The 18,034-nt window shown below is 35.7% G+C and overlaps 1 protein-coding gene across 1 annotated transcript in view; it reads right to left on the bottom strand.

The window, feature by feature from the left end:
* Positions 1-18,034, bottom strand: part of COG5 (component of oligomeric golgi complex 5) — a 298,141-nt gene that overhangs the window by 126,311 nt on the left and 153,796 nt on the right. The window contains exon 8 of the mRNA XM_038562706.1: positions 5,386-5,551. Within this exon, the coding sequence (XP_038418634.1) occupies positions 5,386-5,551 (166 nt within the window). The remainder of the gene's footprint in view (positions 1-5,385; positions 5,552-18,034) is intronic.

Below are 18,034 nucleotides of genomic sequence, written 5' to 3'. Positions count from 1 at the left end.
GGGACTCACATTAAGCTCTAGAATGATCCAAAGTTTGAGGAAAGATGTGTTTCCAAGATAGAAGGAATTAAGTTGGTGAATGGTTACTAAACATAAAAACTTAATCCTAGTTATAGTTTGTCTTCATCTCTCTATATAACCATCCCAGTATTATTCTTCAACAAACAGCCAGTACCTTGCAAAGATGAGTAACAATGAGAAACAAACAATACAGAACCTAATACAGATTAAGAGGGAAGGAAGAGGGAAGGAAAGGAATTTAAGTTGCCCAAGAAATTCCCAAAGGAAACAACAGGAAGAGTTACTCAGTTTTACACTGTCTCAAAGTAACTACAGGGAATATTGTTAGTGTAAATACATAACAGACTTTAAGAACACATTAGAAATAACAATGCAATATAATGATCAAAGGTGAAAACACAATCAGAAATGGGAAATGAGCAAGAGAAAAATCATATGAAATAAGACCAAAAGATATATAATAATTATGGAAAAGATATTAGAAATGGAAAGCAAATAACATGGAACATGCGCATAATTAAAGTTCCTGAAAAGAAATGAAAAATAAAAATATTCAAATATACAATTAAAGTAAACCTATAAAAGAGAACATATTCTAATTCAGAAAAAAAAATGATACAAAGCATTTGATGTCAAGATATATCCTAAAGAAATTACTAAACTTCAAATATAAAGAAAGATCCATATGGACGTTGTTAAAAAATAAAATTCAACTGACTAAATTTTAAAGATTTTATTTTATTTATTCTATTCTATTCTGTTCTATTCTATTCTATTCAATGATTCATGAATCAGGCAGCAACAAATCTAGCAAATAGAAAGGAGCTCTCAGGAGCTGTACGAAATGAAAGACTTATAGGCAAAAGGGAACAGGAACAGAGAAGTTATATTAGACAAAAAAAGCAAATTGGTTATGGCAAGGTCACTTTCCTTTAAGGGGAGGGGAGTAGAGCAGATTACCTTACTAGTACTAATTTAGGTGATTCCTGATAGACTGGTCTCAGTTTGGTGATGTGGGATTTAGCATAACCCCATTTTGGGTCAGTTGTCTTACTCTTAAAAACATCAAAGAAGAAACAAGTGAGTTATAGGGGGTAAAGATCTGAGTTAGCAACTTCCATTTCTGATTCCAAATATGAGGAGCTTCTAAGTTGCCACTCTGTTCTAACAACAAATAAAATGACGAACATACTGAGAAATTAACAACTCTTGAGCCTGTAAGAGAAGGGAGGCCACCTGGCAAACCACTGCCCCCAAAATCAGAGAGAATGACAGGTAAATACAGGAAGTCTCCACGTATGGGATCAGAGCCTTGATAGCAGAAAATAGACGGTGGAAGCCATTGCTAGGGAAGGAAAACTTAAACTGTAACTGAAGAACTGCTAGAGGCTTACAGTGGGCAGCTCCTAGAATTAAAAGCTCCCAGGTATACCCAGTCATATGGGGCCCACTATATTGCGAGAGTCACATCCAGGAATTCAAGTAGGTTCTCACAGTAAATATTGGAGAAAAATCCCCTTCTGCTCCAGCAGGAAAAAAAGGAACCATCGTGAAATACACCAGAGGACTGTGTTCTCAACAAAGCCTGCCCTCAGGGGAACTAGTTAACCAGAGCCTGACCTTCTGGGGGTATTATCAAAACCTACATGATCTGGGGAAGGAAAATAGCCAACTCCAACCCATTCTGGTCATTCTCTCCCACACGAGGAAGGAGAAAAAAAATTTAGTATATTTGTGAAGTTCAAGGTACAAAGGCATAGGCTCTCTAAAAAACCAAGACCCAATGATAGCACTTTATTTCAGCTGAAGGAAAGACTGTTTTCCATTTTTCATTACTACAAATAATAGTGCAATATATATATATATATATATGACAGTTTCTCTAGGGTATATTCTTATTAAAGAAATTATAAGATCACAAGGTATACACACTTTTAACAATTTGATAAAACCGAGTGAAGTGGCTGAATCATTTCATTCTCCCACAATCAGTATACAAGAATTTCTCCTCTTGTTCAACATTAAATACTTAGATTTTAAAAATCTAATTGTTCAACATTAAATACTTAGATTTTAAAAATCTAAATTTAATTTGCCAACATATAGTACAACACCCAGTACTCACCTTAATTCTTAGACTTTGCCTATCTCATGATTGAGAAATAGTACCTTATTTGCATTTCCCTAATTAGTTCGTTATCTAAGAAGAAGCTGAACATATTTTCACATTTATCAGATGTGTTTTTCTGTTAACTGCCTGATCATATTCTTACTTTTTCAAATGTTATCTTTTTTTATTGAATTATAAGCTTCTGAAATACATCATAGGTAACATTTTTCCCTTAAAATTATATTTTATATATTTTAATTTTTTTGGAACAATCTTAAACATAAAGAAAATTTGGAAGTATACTAAAAAAAAATTTCCCTGAAACATTTGTTAATAAGTTACTGACATGATATCCTATCACCCTTGAAATACTTTAACGTGTATTTCAAAAAAGGGGACATTCTACTCCATGATCTCAACATAACCAACAAGGTCAGCAAGTTAACATGGATACTGCCAATGTCACATTTAAAAAACTAAAAACAGGAGCGACTGGGTGGTTCAGTCAGTTAAGTGTCTGCCTTCAGCTCAGGTCGTGATCCCAGGATTCTGGGATAAAGCCATCTGTCAGGTTCCCTGCTCAGTGGGGAGTCTGCTTCTCCCTCTCCCTCTGCCCCTCCTCCCCACTCATGTTCTTTCTCTCTCTATCTCAAATAAATAAAATTTTCTTTTTAAAAATATGTAGGGACGCCTGGGTGGCTCAATGGTTGAGCAACTGCCTTCAGCTCAGGGTGTGGTCCCAGAGTCCTAGGATCAAGTCCCACATCGGGCTCCTTGCATGGAGCCTGCTTCTCTCTCTGCCTATGTCTCTCTGCCTCTCTCTGTGTCTCTCATGAATAAATAAATAAAATCTTTTAAAAAATAAAATAAATAAAAATAAAAATTTGTAAAAAATATAATAGTGATTATTCTTTTAAAAAATAATAAAGAATTGATGCTTCAGGTTTCTACATTAAAACACAGTATCCATTCCTCAACAGATGATAATAAGGCTTTAAAACTCTTTATTCTTTTAACAAAAAGGATGTACATTAGGATTGACAGCATGTGAATAATTGCTTTCATTTTTTCCCTTTTCTTGACAACACAAGAGGGAATGAGATTAAACTGCTCTTGGAAATTTAAACATTAGATCAAACTTTCTGTGAATAATTGCTGGGAAAAGCTGAGAGTGAAATCTCCTTTGGCAATTTCTTTTCAAAGCACTCCTTCTGGGAAAGTCTTAATTCAGACCTATTCAGAGGCGAGGGCTAACCTTTAAAAAATCCCTTTAAGATCTAAGATTCTTTTATCTCTTTTTATCTAGTGCAACTTATTTATGAGTGGCATACATTTTGTGTTAAGGCTATGTTTATACAGCAAATATAAAAATAATAATCACTCACTATAAATTTTTTTTTACTAAAAGCCACATATTAGAAACTGTTATTAATTCTATATGCATTACTTATTCTTTAGGACAACTCTATAATGACAGTGTAGCTTCTTCAATAAAAATTGGGAAGAGGGACACCTAGGTGGTTCAGTCAGTTGAGCGTTCAATTCTTGATTTCAGCTCAGGTCACATGATCTCAGGGTTGTGGGGCTGAACCCTGGGCACTGGGCTCAGTGCAGAGTTTGCTTGTCCCTTTCCCTCTGCAACCACCCCCCCATTCTCTCTCTCTCTAAAATAAACAAAAATCTTGGGAAGAAGGGAAGGGAAGGGAAGGGAAGGGAAGGGAAGGGAAGGGAAGGGAAGGGAAGGGAAGGGAAGGGAAGGGAAGAAGGAAGGGAAGGGAAGAAAGAAGGAAGGGAAGGGAAGGGAAGAAAGAAGGGAAGAAGGAAGGGAAGGGAAGGGAAGAAGGAAGGGAAGAGGGAAGGGAAGAGGGAAGGGAAGAGGGAAGGGAAGAGGGAAGGGAAGAGGGAAGGGAAGAGGGAAGGGAAGAGGGAAGGGAAGAGGGAAGGGAAGAGGGAAGGGAAGAGGGAAGGGAAGAGGGAAGGGAAGAGGGAAGGGAAGAGGGAAGGGAAGGGAAGGGAAGGGAAGGGAAGGGAAGGGAAGGGAAGGGAAGGGAAGGGAAGGGAAAAGACCGAACTGGGGCAGCCCTGGTGGCTCAGTGGGTTTAGCGCCGCCTCCAGCCCAGGGTGTGATCCCAGAGCCCCGGGATCGAGGCCCACATCGGGCTCCTTGCATGGAGCCTGCTTCTCCCTCTGCCTGTGTCTCTGCCTCTCTCTCTCTCTCTCTCTCTGAATAAATGAATAAAATGTTTAAAAAAAAAAACATTTAAAAAAGAAAGACCGAACTGCAGAATACTTTGGGGAAATTTTCTGTAGTCTGAAGAATTAAAATGGGGGAGCAGAGCCAAAGAAGGAAATGTAGTCAAAACACAGATCTGTCTTTAAACAGAAGAAGGTACACTAGCATAGCTGTATATGACAGGAAAAAGACTTAAGAAGAAAAACTGACCATATGACAGACAGAGGGGATCTGCTAAAGCAAAACCCTTGAGAGATGGGATCTAATGCAAGAACAGGGTACTTGTTCTTTGTTAGGTACTTTGTTCTTTGTTAGGAATTATAAGCACAGTTCATATATATTAACAGGAGAGAAGAGTGAATACAAGGAGAGAAATGCAGAGATGTGTTGGTTAAATGAGAGGCATATATAACAGTCTTTCCTATCTCATCTCTGAAGAGTGTTTTATACCTGAATGCCATCAGCAGGTACATCTTGGCAGGAAAAAGGTGCAGACTGTTATTGTAGGGCTACTTCCCTCTCACACCTTTCTTGTGTAATTTTTTTTAGATTTTGCTGTAGTTGTAACGTTCCCAAGGGTTTTATCAGTTTCAATGTCCACAGTTAGCCTTCTTTGCTCCTGAATACTGGAATTATTCTAAGGAAAAGCCCAAAAAACTAAGGGATAAATTGCAGTTCCTTAAAAAATATTTTCTGTCTCAAGAAGTACATGTGAGGATAAAAATTTCAGAAAGAAAAATGTTCCTTTTTATTCTTGCATCTGTTTCCTCTGAACTAAGTGGAGCCACAGTTTATAGATTTTTTTTTCTAGAAGTTCTGAATATACCAATTGGCCAATTCAACTCACTGATTAGACAAAAAAAGTTATAAATACATTCTGAAACATAATTTCTTCTCCCATTTTCTGTCTACTAAAAAATGAGTCATTAGACTGCTTTGAAACTTAAGTGTTTCACATACTATTCAAGGGACTTCTTGGTTATAAATAAATAAAGCAGCTAAATATAAACCATAGCCATACCTCTCACAGCTGACTGCGAAGGCTGAGTCAGAACTTTGATGTCTAATGCACTGTTGATGTGTTCTTCTAAAGTAGCACAATATCCATCCACAACACTGGTAATAGTATCCTTCAAAGTTCCAAGATTATGGAAAACCTGGAGAGCTGTTCCGACTTGGGTTGGATTCTTTAAAAAGGTGGGGGTGGTAGGGTGGGAAGAGGTATACAGAGGAAAATAAACAAAGTCAATATAAGCCTACAACTTTAAGTGGTACTTGAGCAGTTACTACCATATTTTTTAATTATCACAGACGAGAACAAAGAGAGTACATTTGGAACAAATATTATTTTTAGTCATTTATTTCATAAAAGACAAAGTTAAATACTATGTATATTATTTCCTCCTTTCCCCTTTTTCTCCTCCTTCAAAGGATAATAACAAGATCAGAAATCTGTTATATTATTAGAGCTTACTTAAAATTTACTACCAATGGCTATAAAGAGAGCCATGCTAGAATTAACAACAACCCTACATCTGTTTGGAGAATAAAGAAATGAATTCTGCAGAGTTAGCTAAGGGCTAAACCACGCAGACAGACACTATTCATTTCATTTCATTTCATTTCATTTCATTTCATTCATTCATTCATTCATTCAAACTACAAATATTTACACAGTGCTTACTGCGTCTCTGTCTTGGTTCCAGGTGCTAGAAATATAGTAGTAAGCAAAACCAACTAAGTCCCTACCCTCGTGGAACTTCTATTTACTGAGAAGTACATTAAAAATATGTATGTATAGAATATCAGGTAGTCATAACTGCTATAAAAAATTAATCTGGGAATAAAAATAGACTGATGAGGAAATTATGGTGAGCAGTCAGTGATGCATCTCTGAGGTAATTTTCAGACTTGAATATTATAAATGAGGGAGTCTGAGGAGGATATGGGAAAAAAACAGATCTGAACAGATATCAACGAAATGCTGAGGTATAAATATGCTTGCAGCTAATCAGACAGCAAGAAGGCCTTGATAATGGCTGGAACAGAGTGACTACAGCAGAGAGAGGTAGGTGGTAAGGCAGGTAGTAAAAACACTGTGAGTAGATTGGGTTCATAGTATATAAACAGGTTGTTGGTTCTGTCACTGAGTAAATGAATTATCAAGCCAGATTCTAGTACATCAACATGTATCTCCAGGCCCAAACTTTTAAACTTTTAGTTTAAAAGTTAAATTATTTCATTAACTTTGTTTCTTAGTGGTTAAGTTTATAAATAAGACAAAGAGTTACTTCTGAAACATATTCATGTTAATAACATAATATGATACAGTAATACATGCACACCCAGAGGCAAAGTGGAACCTACTTATAGAAAAAAGCAAACAAGGTTGGTGAACACAATACTCATTTTAGACTTTAATTAAGCAAGAAAAAAGAAGTAAATGGGGGTGCCTGGGTGGCTCAGTTTGTTAAACGTTTGCCTTTAGCTTGGGGGGTGATCTCTAGGTCCTGGGATAGAGCCCCACATCATCAGGCACCCTGTTCGGTGGGGAGTCGGCTTCTCCCTCTCCCTTGGACCCTCCTCCCCACTTGTGCACTCTCTCTCTGTCAAATAAACAAACACAATTAAAAAAGAAAAAGAAGCCAATGGACATCATTTCAAATGTTTTAATGAAAAAAGCTTAATTTAACATGGTTATAAAATAATTTAATTCTAGTATATACCATCAGTTCTTTAAAGAAAATGGGAGAAATAATATTTTCATTTATTTTGTTTTGTTTTTGTTTTAAAGATTTTTTATTTACTTATTCATGAGAGAGAGAGAGAGGCACAGAGACACAGGCAGAGGGAGAAGCAGGCTCCATGCAGGGACCCCGATGCGGGACTCAATCCCGGATCTCCAGGATCAGGCCCTGGGCGGAAGGCAGCGCTAAACCACTGAGCCACCCAGGCTAACCAGTATTTTCATTTATAAAAGTAGAATATAGCTATATATTGTAAAATCATATTTATTGCCTTTATTATTATCAAAGAATTGTAAATCTTTTCAACATATGGTAGGTTTGCAGTGTTATAAGCTGAATGTACATTGTGAGATATATGTGTATGTTAATGGAAAGACATTTAAAGTCATATTTCAGGGCAGCCCTGGTGGCTCAGTGGTTTGGCGCCATCTTTGGCCCGGGGTGTGATCCTGGAGACCCGGGATTGAGTCCTGCGTTGGGCTCCTGCATGGAGCCTGCTTCTCCCTCTGCCTGTGTCTCTGCCTCTCTCTCTCTCTCTCTTTCTGTGTGTGTGTGTGTGTGTGTGTCATGAATAAATAAAATCGTTGAAAAAAAAAAGTCATATTTCATTTGAAAGATCTGGTTAACATGGACCAGTCTTCATCATTTACCACTCCAAAAATTATTAATTCCCAAAACTTTTCAAAACAGAAACATATACAGTTCATTCATTATATTTTTCTTAAACAAAGGAGGGGGAATGACTTAAAGATTTATTTTTAGAGAGAGTGAGGAAGTGCTTGGAGTGGGAGTGGGGGAGTGGGGGAGTGGGGAGGTGGGATGGTAGGTGGTAGGGACAAGTCAACTCCAAACTGAGCACAGAGTGTAGAGCCTGACTCAAGCCCAAATCAAAAGAAGGCTGCTTAACTGACTGAGACACCCAGGCATCCCTAGTTCATCTTAGAAGACCATCTAATATAGCAATATTTGTAATAATTATAATTTATAATACTTATAATTCTAGTTGTAATTTTAAGCTTTCCAATTTACATGACCACTTATTCAATTAATGCCAGTTATTTACAACCATAGCTTAATATAAGCATATCATTTGCAAGTTGGAAGACTACAAAATATGGGTTAGTTGAAATAAAATTCCTTAACATACAGAGAAGTGTGCAAATTATGTAAATACAACTTTAAGAATTATCACAAAGTACACACATCTTTCTAACTACTACCTAGAGCATAAAACCAAATATTATCAGGCAACTCAATCTGTTGTGGCTTTCCCAAATGCATCTCTCCAGGTACTATCACTTCCATAATTTCTAATACCATTGATTAGTTTTGCAGTTTTACATAAATGGAACAAACCATAAGGTAAGCTATTATTTTGTGTCTGCCTCCTTCTATTATCTCATTTGCAAAATTCATCCATGTTGTTGCATGTAGCAGTTGACTTGCTGTTGAGTAGAAATTTACCTTAGTTTTATCCATCCAACTAACATCCAATTTGTGTACATTTGAGATATTTCCATCTTTTAGGTGTTTTAAAGAATGCTACCATGAACATTCTGGTGCACAGCTTTTAGTGAACATATGTGTGTATGCATTTCTGCTGGTTAGAGTAGAAATGCTGAATCATTACGTATTTGTATGCTTAGTGTTTGCAGATTCTGCCAATTTTCCAAAGTCATTGTACCAATTTACACTCCAGCAGCAATACATGAGTTGTGGGTGTTCCACAACCTTACCAAAATTCAGAATTATCATCTTTTTAAGCTATTCTTTGGAATGATCACTGTGGCTTTCATTTACATTTCCATGATGACTAAGGAATTATTTCCTCTTGCATGTTAATTATCCATTTGGATAGCTTCTTTTGTGAGTGCATATTTCTTTTTTTCCCCCCATTTTTCTCACTGGTTATTTTCATCTTTTACATATTTGTAAGAGTTGTTTACACATTTGGCTGTAATCACTTTGATGATTATATGTATTCAAGTATATGTATATACTCCTTAAGAAGTCTTGTAATGAAAGAAGTTCCTAATTTAAATGCAGCATTTTATCAACCTATGGTTAGCACTTTTAGTACCTTGTTTAAAAATTGTCCCATCACACATTTATGAAGATGTCTTTCATTCAGGAATTTATGCTCCAGAAATTCTATTGGTCTGCCTTTCATGTTTAGAAATATAATCTACCTGGAATTACTTTCTGTATAATATGAGATAGAAGCCATGATTAGTGTTTTTCTATACAAATACCCAACTGGTTCAGCAAAATTTATTTGAAAAAACTTGTTTCACTTCCTTGTTCTCAAAGCCTACCTTTCCACTTATGTGAGTTTGTTTCTGGACTTTCAATTCTGTACCATTTGTCTATTTTTACATCAATTCACCTGTATAAATTGTTGTAGCTTTAGAGTAAGTTTGATAGTCCTCCAGTTCTGTTCTTCTTCAATTTGGTATAGGCTATTCTTGGCTCATGGTACTTCCATATACATTTTGTAATGGGCATGACAGTTTCCATTAAAGAAAAAGATCCTGAAATTTTGAGACTACTGGAAATCTTCATAAGAATGAATTCTCCAGGGCAGCCCCGGTGGCGCAGCGGTTTGGCGCCGCCTGCAGCCCAGGGTGTGATCCTGGAGACCTGGGATCGAGTCCCACATCAGTCTCCTTGCATGGAGCCTGCTTCTCCCTCTGCCTGTGTCTCTGCTCCTCTCTCTCTGTCTCTCATGAATAAATAAATAAAATCTTAAAAAAAAAAAAAAAATGAATTCTCCAGGGCAGCTTGGGTGGCTTACTGGTTTAGCGCTGCCTTTGGGCCAGGTTGTGATCCTGGAGACCCGAGATCGAGTCCCACGTCAGGCTCCCTGCACGGAGCCTGCTTCTCCCTCTGCCTGTGTCTCTGTCTCTCTCTCTCTCTCTCACTCTGTGTTTCTCATGAGTGAATAAAATAAAATCTTTAAAAAAAAAAAAAAAAAGAATGAATTTTCCAATCCATGAATATGGTAGTTCTCTTCATTTACTCAGGTCTTTTTAAATTTCTCTTAATAATGTTACAATTCCTGTGAAGAGCTATTACATATCTCTAACTTGAATTACTCCTACACAGTGTGTATTTTGATAGTAAGTGGTAATTTTAAAGTTTTTTGGTGCTCATATACTAAAAATACAATTATTATATATTCAATTTCTCCAAACTTTCAAAGTTATTAATTCTAATAGTTTGGAGACTGTTTGGGATTTTCTATATAGATACTCATGTTATCTCTGAATTATTTCTTCATTTCCAATCCTACATTTTATTGCTTTCTTTTATTATCCTGATTAGGATCTTTAGTATGCTGCGATGTAAAAGCAGTAAGAGTAATATCTTTGTATAATTCCTAATCTCAAATAGAAAAACTTAAATATTTCACTTCTGAGATTTTCAGATATACCCTTTATTGTATGAAAAAAATTCTATCCTAGGTCTGCTATGAATTTTTAAATCATAGACTGATGCTGGATTTTACTAAATGCTTTTTCTGCATATATTGAGATGATCAATTTTTCCCTTTATTGATGACATTACATTGTACTTCTAGACCAAAGCCAGCTTGGTGATGATGAATTATCCTTTTTAGATATCCCTGACTTATACATGCTAATACTTTCATTGGTATTTTTGCACTGATTTTCAAGGGAGATACCTAATATCCTTCCTCACAATATTCTTGCTTTGATACCAAGTTTATACTGGCCCCATGAAACAGTAAGGTTGAGTACTCCTTCTTTCTCAATTCTGGGATGGATTTGTAAAAAACACTGGTTGATTTATTAAATGTTTGGATGAAGTCATTAGTGAAACTATCCGTCCTTGGAGATTTGAGGAAAGGTATATAATGATAAATTCAGTTTTGTCAATACAATTATTCAGATTTTCTAATTTTCCTAGTGTTCTTTTGGGTAAGTCGTTTTTCTAGAAATTTCTCAATTTTATCTAAACTTTCAAATGTACTGTTATAAAGTTATACCCAGTATTCTCTTAGTAATTTGCTAGTTTCTGTTGGAACTATAATAAGATCAACTTGTTTATTCTTAATAGTAATGTGTGCCTTTAAAAAAAAAAACCTTCTTACCCTCATCAGTCTTTATCAGTATTTATCAATTTAATGTATTAATCTTGTCAAATAACCAATTATTAGATTTGTTGATTCTATTATAAGCGTTTGTTATTCCTATTTCACAGGTCTTTGGAGTCAGACTTAGATCAGAAGCCAAGCACTAGCAGCTAGTAGCCAAAACCTTAGCAAGTTATTTAACTTATTCTAAGACTTAGTTTCCTCACCTACACTACAGTGAAAATAACCGTGCCAACCTTAAAAGTAAATGAAATAATCATTATAACTGATCTAACACTGAGGACAGAACAAAGAGCTCAACAAGTATTAGTTGCCTTTACCATGATGTTTTGGAATCATAGTTAACGTGGAAAGAATACGGGCTTTTAAAAGTAGGCAGTCTTGGGACAAAAACCCAACTATGCTATAATCTGTGTGACACGGGGCAAATTACTTTATCACTCATCAAACTTTATTTTTTATATAATTAATATTTCCTTCCTCATCAGATTTTAAGATCTCTGAGAGAAGGTTCCAAATTTGTTTTGTTTTGTTTTTTTCCTCCAAATTTGTTTTATCACTGCAATACTCCTAACATCTAGCACAGGTGTTAAATAGGTGTTGAATAAAGAAATGAGTAAGTAAATTTTTATGATTTAGCTTGCTAATATTCTTTGTATGACAACTGAAAAGACTATTGAAATAACACATTTAAAAGCCCTAGTACTCAGTGGAGTGCCTGGGTGGCTCACTTGGTTAAGTATCTGCCCTCAGCTCAGGTCCTGATCTCAGAGTCCTGGGATGGAGCTCTGCACTGGGGTCCCTGCTCAGCAGGCAGTCAGCTTCTCCCTCTCCCTCTGTCCCTCTCTCCTGCTCATTCTCTTTTCTCTCTGTCTCAAATAAATAAATAAAATCTTAAAAAAATTAAACGTCTCATACTCAATTTATAAGTAGTAACAAATATTGGTTCTTAGGTCATTTATTAATATTCTAAAAGTTAAACGAATGCTAAGAATAGTCTTTGTTCCAGTTCCCAAGAAATTCTTTTCACTCCATCTTTACTTATCACTGAAATGAGTAGTTACCATTTGAGTAACTCTGAGGAACTCCGTTCTCTCCTTTGTATCTCAATTTCATAAATTTTAAAATGATGAGGACAAATGGAGATTTCCAAAGCTAGCTGAATATCTTTTTTATAAAAATGTAGCCAACTGAGATCTCAACTCCAAAAACTGTGATTCAGCTGAACCAGACAGAGACAATATTTTCAAAGCTCTTCAGATGCTTCTCATATAGTTGACCAGGCAACCACCTGGAAACCAGCATTTGGGAACCACTGGAATAGATGACTGCCAGACTTAGAAGGATAAAAACCATTTATTCACATGAAGATAGCTTTTATTTTTTTCCTTTTTTTGTAAGGAGAACAGAGCACACAAAGAAATGACAGAGGAAAACTGCATAGAGAGTACGTTTAAGGAGTAGTATACACAGTCTATTGCCACAATGTTACGTGCATAAAAAACACATATTAAAAGATAATGCTGCACTGATAACAAGGCTCTGGTCACTGACAGTGTTGAGTGGCATTCTGTAAAAATTTTATTTTATTTTACTTTGTTGGTAATAAAAAATGATTGATTTTTCTAAATATCACAATTTAAATTGAGGAAATAAAATAATCAGCCAAGTGAGAATCTAAAGAACAGGATAGATATAAGAGATTCTGAAGCCCTGGAAAGACACTGGATACTGATGGACTACAATGGACAAGAGGCAGGGAAAAAGCCTGGTATCCTGAAGTTTCAAGTCATAGAGCCTGAGAAGATGGGAAAAGGAAAAGGACAATCAAAAGGAGATTATTTGGGTGGGTGGGTGGGAGAGAGATGGGCATGGGAAGATCAGAGGCTGTGGCTAATACAGCACTTGGCTGTCAGTCATGCTGAGTCTAAAGTGCCAAGAGGGTGCTCTCAGTGGGAAATGAGAACACTTCTGAAATGGATAATCACAGCAAGTTAGTCTGGGTAACAAAATAAACTCAAGTAACAAATAATGAAAATAGGGGTGCTGGAAACTATAAATCACAAAGGAGGTAAATCAAGAACTGAATTAATGAGAGTGAGAGAATAGAAATGGAATGATATAATACTTCAGCCAGGGATGAAATTGGAACATTAGAAAAAATGAAAATGAGATCATTTTGTCTAGCTACAATGCAAGTGAAAAACATCTCTGAAGATACTGAACATTAACCTCTTTTCTCCATCATCCCCTCATCACAGACGAATACAATAATATTTTGACCACAGGCTTTTTCTGAGCCCTGACGAATAATAAGTTGCAGGTTTTTAGTTCTCTCATCTGTAAAATGAGGGAGCTGGATTAGATGAACTCTGTATCCTTTCCAATATAAAAACATAATGATCTCACTATCATTCAATGTATATCGTCCACTAAGCACTGTCAATGCACAAGACACAGGGGATAAAACAAATGAGGCAAATACTACGGTCTGACTTTTCAATATTTACAAGTAAAGTAAGAACCAGAATATACCATGATAAATAGAAGAGAAATAGAGTTTAATGAAAACACATCAAAGAGGTAATTAACCCAGACCTGGCAAGAGAAAGAGGAATGAGGGGTCAGGAAATGGTCCTTGAAGGAGTCCCAGCTGAGACCTCAAATGAAGCAGTCAAGGGAAGGTGTCTGGTAGCATGGAGAGCAGGTTTGAAAGATTTCCATGAGGATGGGCACCTGGGTGGTTCAGTCTGTTGAATACCCAACTCTTGATCTCAGCTCAGGTCATAATCTTAGAGTCATGAGGTCAAGCCCTACACTGGGCTCCCCACTAGGCATGGAGGGATTTACAGGAGGAGGGAGAAAGCAAAAGGAAATCTCCTCCAAGCAAAGAACAGCACATATAGAAGCTTGTGAATGAAAGCATGTGACGGAAACCACGTCCACTGGTACTGAGAACTGATGGGTAAAAGATCTAACAAACACCTTCCTGTGGAAGTGGCTCTCAAATTTTTCCTTGGTAGATCTAAAAGAAATGGACAAACAAACAAATGGAAAGATATCCCATGCTCATGGATTGGGAGAATATTATTAAAATGCCTATACCATCCAAAGCAATCTATACATTTAATGCAATCCCTATCAAGATACCAACAGCATTTTTAACAAAAGGCCCCAAATAGCCAAAACAATCTTGAAAAAGAAGAACAAAACTAGAGGGATCACAATCCGAGATTTTAAGATATACTACACAAAGCTGCAGAAATCAAAACAGTATAGTACTGGCACAAAAATAGGTATTTAGATCAATGGAACAGAACAGAAAGCCCAGAAATAAACCCATGATTATACATACCAACAATTAATCTATGGCAAAGGAGCCAAGAATGTCCAATGGGAATATAAACAGTCTCTTCAACAAATGGTGCTGGGAATACTGTACAGCAACATGAAAGAAAATGAAACTGAACCACTTTCTTGCACCATACACAAAAATAAACCCAAAATGGATTTTAAAATGTGAGACCTGACACCATAAAAATCCTACAACAGAGCACAGGCAGTAATCTTTTTCACACTGGCAGAAGCAACATCTTTCTAGATGTGACTTCTGAGCCTAGGGAACTAAAGCACAAATAAATTATTGGGACTACATCAAAATAAGAAGCTTCTGAACAGCAAAGGAAATAATCAACAAAACTAAAAGGCAACCTACTGAATGGGAGAAGATATTTGCAAATGACATATCTGACAAAGGGTTAGTATTCAAAATATATAAGGAACTTATATAACTCAACACACAAAAAGAAACAATCTAATTAAAATTGGACAGAAGACACAAACAGGTATTTCTCCAAAGAAGATATACAGATGGCCAACAGACACATGGAAAGATGAGCAACATCACTCATCATCAGAGAAATGCAAATCAAAACTATAATGAGTTATCACCTGACACCTGTCAGAATGGCTAAATTCAAAAACACAGGAACAACAAGTGTTGGCAGGAATGCAAACTGGTACAGCCATTTGGATTGCTTCCATATTTTGACTATTATAAATAATGTTGTAGTAAACGTAGGAGTGCATATATCTTTTCAAATTATAATGGGTAAATACCCAGTAGTGGAGTTACTGGATCATATGGTAATTCTATTATTAATTTTTTGAGAAATCTCTATACTATCTTTTCCATTTTAAAGAGACTTCATATTCACTAATATTGTTTTGTCATCACAACATAGGTGGAATAAGTATTACTATCCTCATTTTACATTTAAGGAAACTAAGGCACGAATAGGGTAGGCCCACAGCTGGCCAGTTTTAGGTCTCGGGCCATTTCCTGCCTATTCTATACTTCGCTCCAGGTCATCCTATCATCACTTGACTTTGGAAGGTCTCCAGATATACCAATTTCACAAGTGAGAAATACTCTCCGGCAAACTTTAAGAGCTCTCAAAACATACAGACTAAACATATTTGAAAAATACCATGCTAGAGAGAAGCTTCTGCTGAAAAGGTAGCAATGTCTTCCAGACAATGTCTTCTTTTTAAGTAAGACAGTCAATTCTAGGGATAATTTTTCTAAAAATTGTCACTGTGACCTTTAAGAAATCATTTAATCTTATATAGAATTTTCCAACTTCATAAATTGTGATATAAAATGAGATAAAAGACCATGTAATAGAGAAGAAAAGATAATTTCATAAGTAGATCAAGATAAATTTCTATCTCTTCAAAAGCATTTCAGAAGATGACACAACCACTTTATTAAGCTAAAATTATTTCTCCTGCTTTAGAAAACAAGGTGTAATTTTTTTCTTTCTCTTCCAACACCTCAGTAGCATGATATGGGAGGAAAATAAAATCTCACAAGAATATAGTCAGAAAAGAAGCATAGTTAAGATCCCTGAAAAGCTTGCCAAAACAGCAACACTGTAACCAAAGCAACAGCTGGCACTGAGCTAATAGAACAGAGATATAGCCAGACTGCTGTAAAGACTGTTCCATGAAGTAGCAAGCAGTCTTTCAGTATTTACTAAGTAAGCTATAAGCTAATATGAGATGATCTTTGTGAGCACAAACACAGCATTAAGTCAAAAGTTTAATGTGACTCGATAAACTTCGTATTATTGAAATCAGAAATGGAAAGAGTGACAGAATTTGATTTAACTGGAAACAAAATGCAGAAATGACATAAATGTACAAAGACCAAGATTCCACTGTGGATCATATCATTATATATTAAAAATCTGAAAGGATCCAATAATCCTTATACCACAAAGACAATCACATTTCACTCTTTCTCCTAATGAAATAATTCTTCAGCAGGTAAATTCTTTTTCTTTAGATTTCATATAAGTGATGAGCTGCAAAAAGAAAAGGACAAATGTAGAATAAATTCTGCTGAGGTATTCTATTTTAACAGTACATGCACCATTCCACAAAGTGACTCAGTTCATAAAGCTTTAAGTCCTAAGATAAAATCTTAGCTGTTTCCCCAACTGATTTTAACTAGAAAGCCAAGTATAAGATACCAAAATTTTATTTTTCCTTAGGAGGCTTAGGACTACAATATTTCCTCAAAGTTCGGACTACAATATTTCCTCAAAGTTCAATTAGCAAGCCATTTCCTGCTCAAAACAAAAACAAAGGAATCCCAGGAACACATTCAGAGAGAGGGGGAGGTGGGGAGGAAAAGGGAGAGATCAACTAGGCCTCCTCAAAGACAGAAAATACGGTGAGAAAGATGCAAAGTCAGTTCAAGCAAAACTTCAGAAAACAGGTTATGTATCACTACATAGTCCTTACTGCTGAATAAAAATAAAAATAAAATGTTTTCTGGAGTTTTCTTTTACAGCTGAGAAAGGATACAAATTTAACAATCTTTACCAGAAAGCAGGTAATTATTTTAGACAAGGAAAAGCTCGGTTACCTAAATCATACACAATAATTTAGGAATTAAAAATCCCAACTATTTTATTTATCAAGGATAGTATTCATAAACTCACAACATTCTATATATATATAACAAGTATATTTTAGGTCAGAATACTGAAGGCAACTTCTAATCTCTTGACCATATGCCCTAATGGGATATACACATTTGACACTTTTTCTGGAGCTACAACATGCCTAAAACACTGAAAACTTAATAGAGCTCCATGGGAGATGACATGTACTAAAGGAAGAAAGAATCACATTAAATAATGTAATTTAAAAGCAAGAATTATATTAGCTACCTTGGTTGTGATTTAGAGCTTACCAGTGGCTCTTCTGATTCAGTAACATGCAGCCCATTAATGCTGGATATGTACTTCTCAGCTAACCTAATATGATTATTTCAGAACCTGCTAACAATCAACAGTCAGCAGTGCATAACCCAAATGAAATTAGTAACTAAGAAGGACATTTAATAGCACAATATGATCTTATCAACCAGAAATCAACTTTATTCTAGCCCTTTTGGAAGAAAAGCAGAAAATAGAAGAGCTACAGAAAGATAAGAAAAAAGAGGGGAAAAAAGAGAAAAGAATGAAAGTGAATATGGACTAGAAGAGGAGGTAACTGCAGAAGTGATGACACACAAAAATCAGAGAAGCAAGTATCAAAGGATAATCAATATAGAGTAAAAGTTATTTTAACTTTCAAATTTCCTTAAAAAACAAATCTGAGAGCATATGAATTCATAGTTGGCATTAAATAAAAATATTTAAATGATGTCAATGCTTAGAGTAACATTCTCTTTTATAATTTATTTTTTATTTTTAAAATAATCTCTACTTTCAACATGGAGCTTGAAACTC

This window comes from Canis lupus, chromosome 18 (assembly GCF_011100685.1).
Source record: "Canis lupus familiaris isolate Mischka breed German Shepherd chromosome 18, alternate assembly UU_Cfam_GSD_1.0, whole genome shotgun sequence".
Classification (NCBI taxonomy): Eukaryota; Metazoa; Chordata; class Mammalia; order Carnivora; family Canidae; genus Canis; species Canis lupus.
Note: the sequence above shows the minus strand (reverse complement) of the source record. Positions and strands in the feature narration are given on the sequence as shown.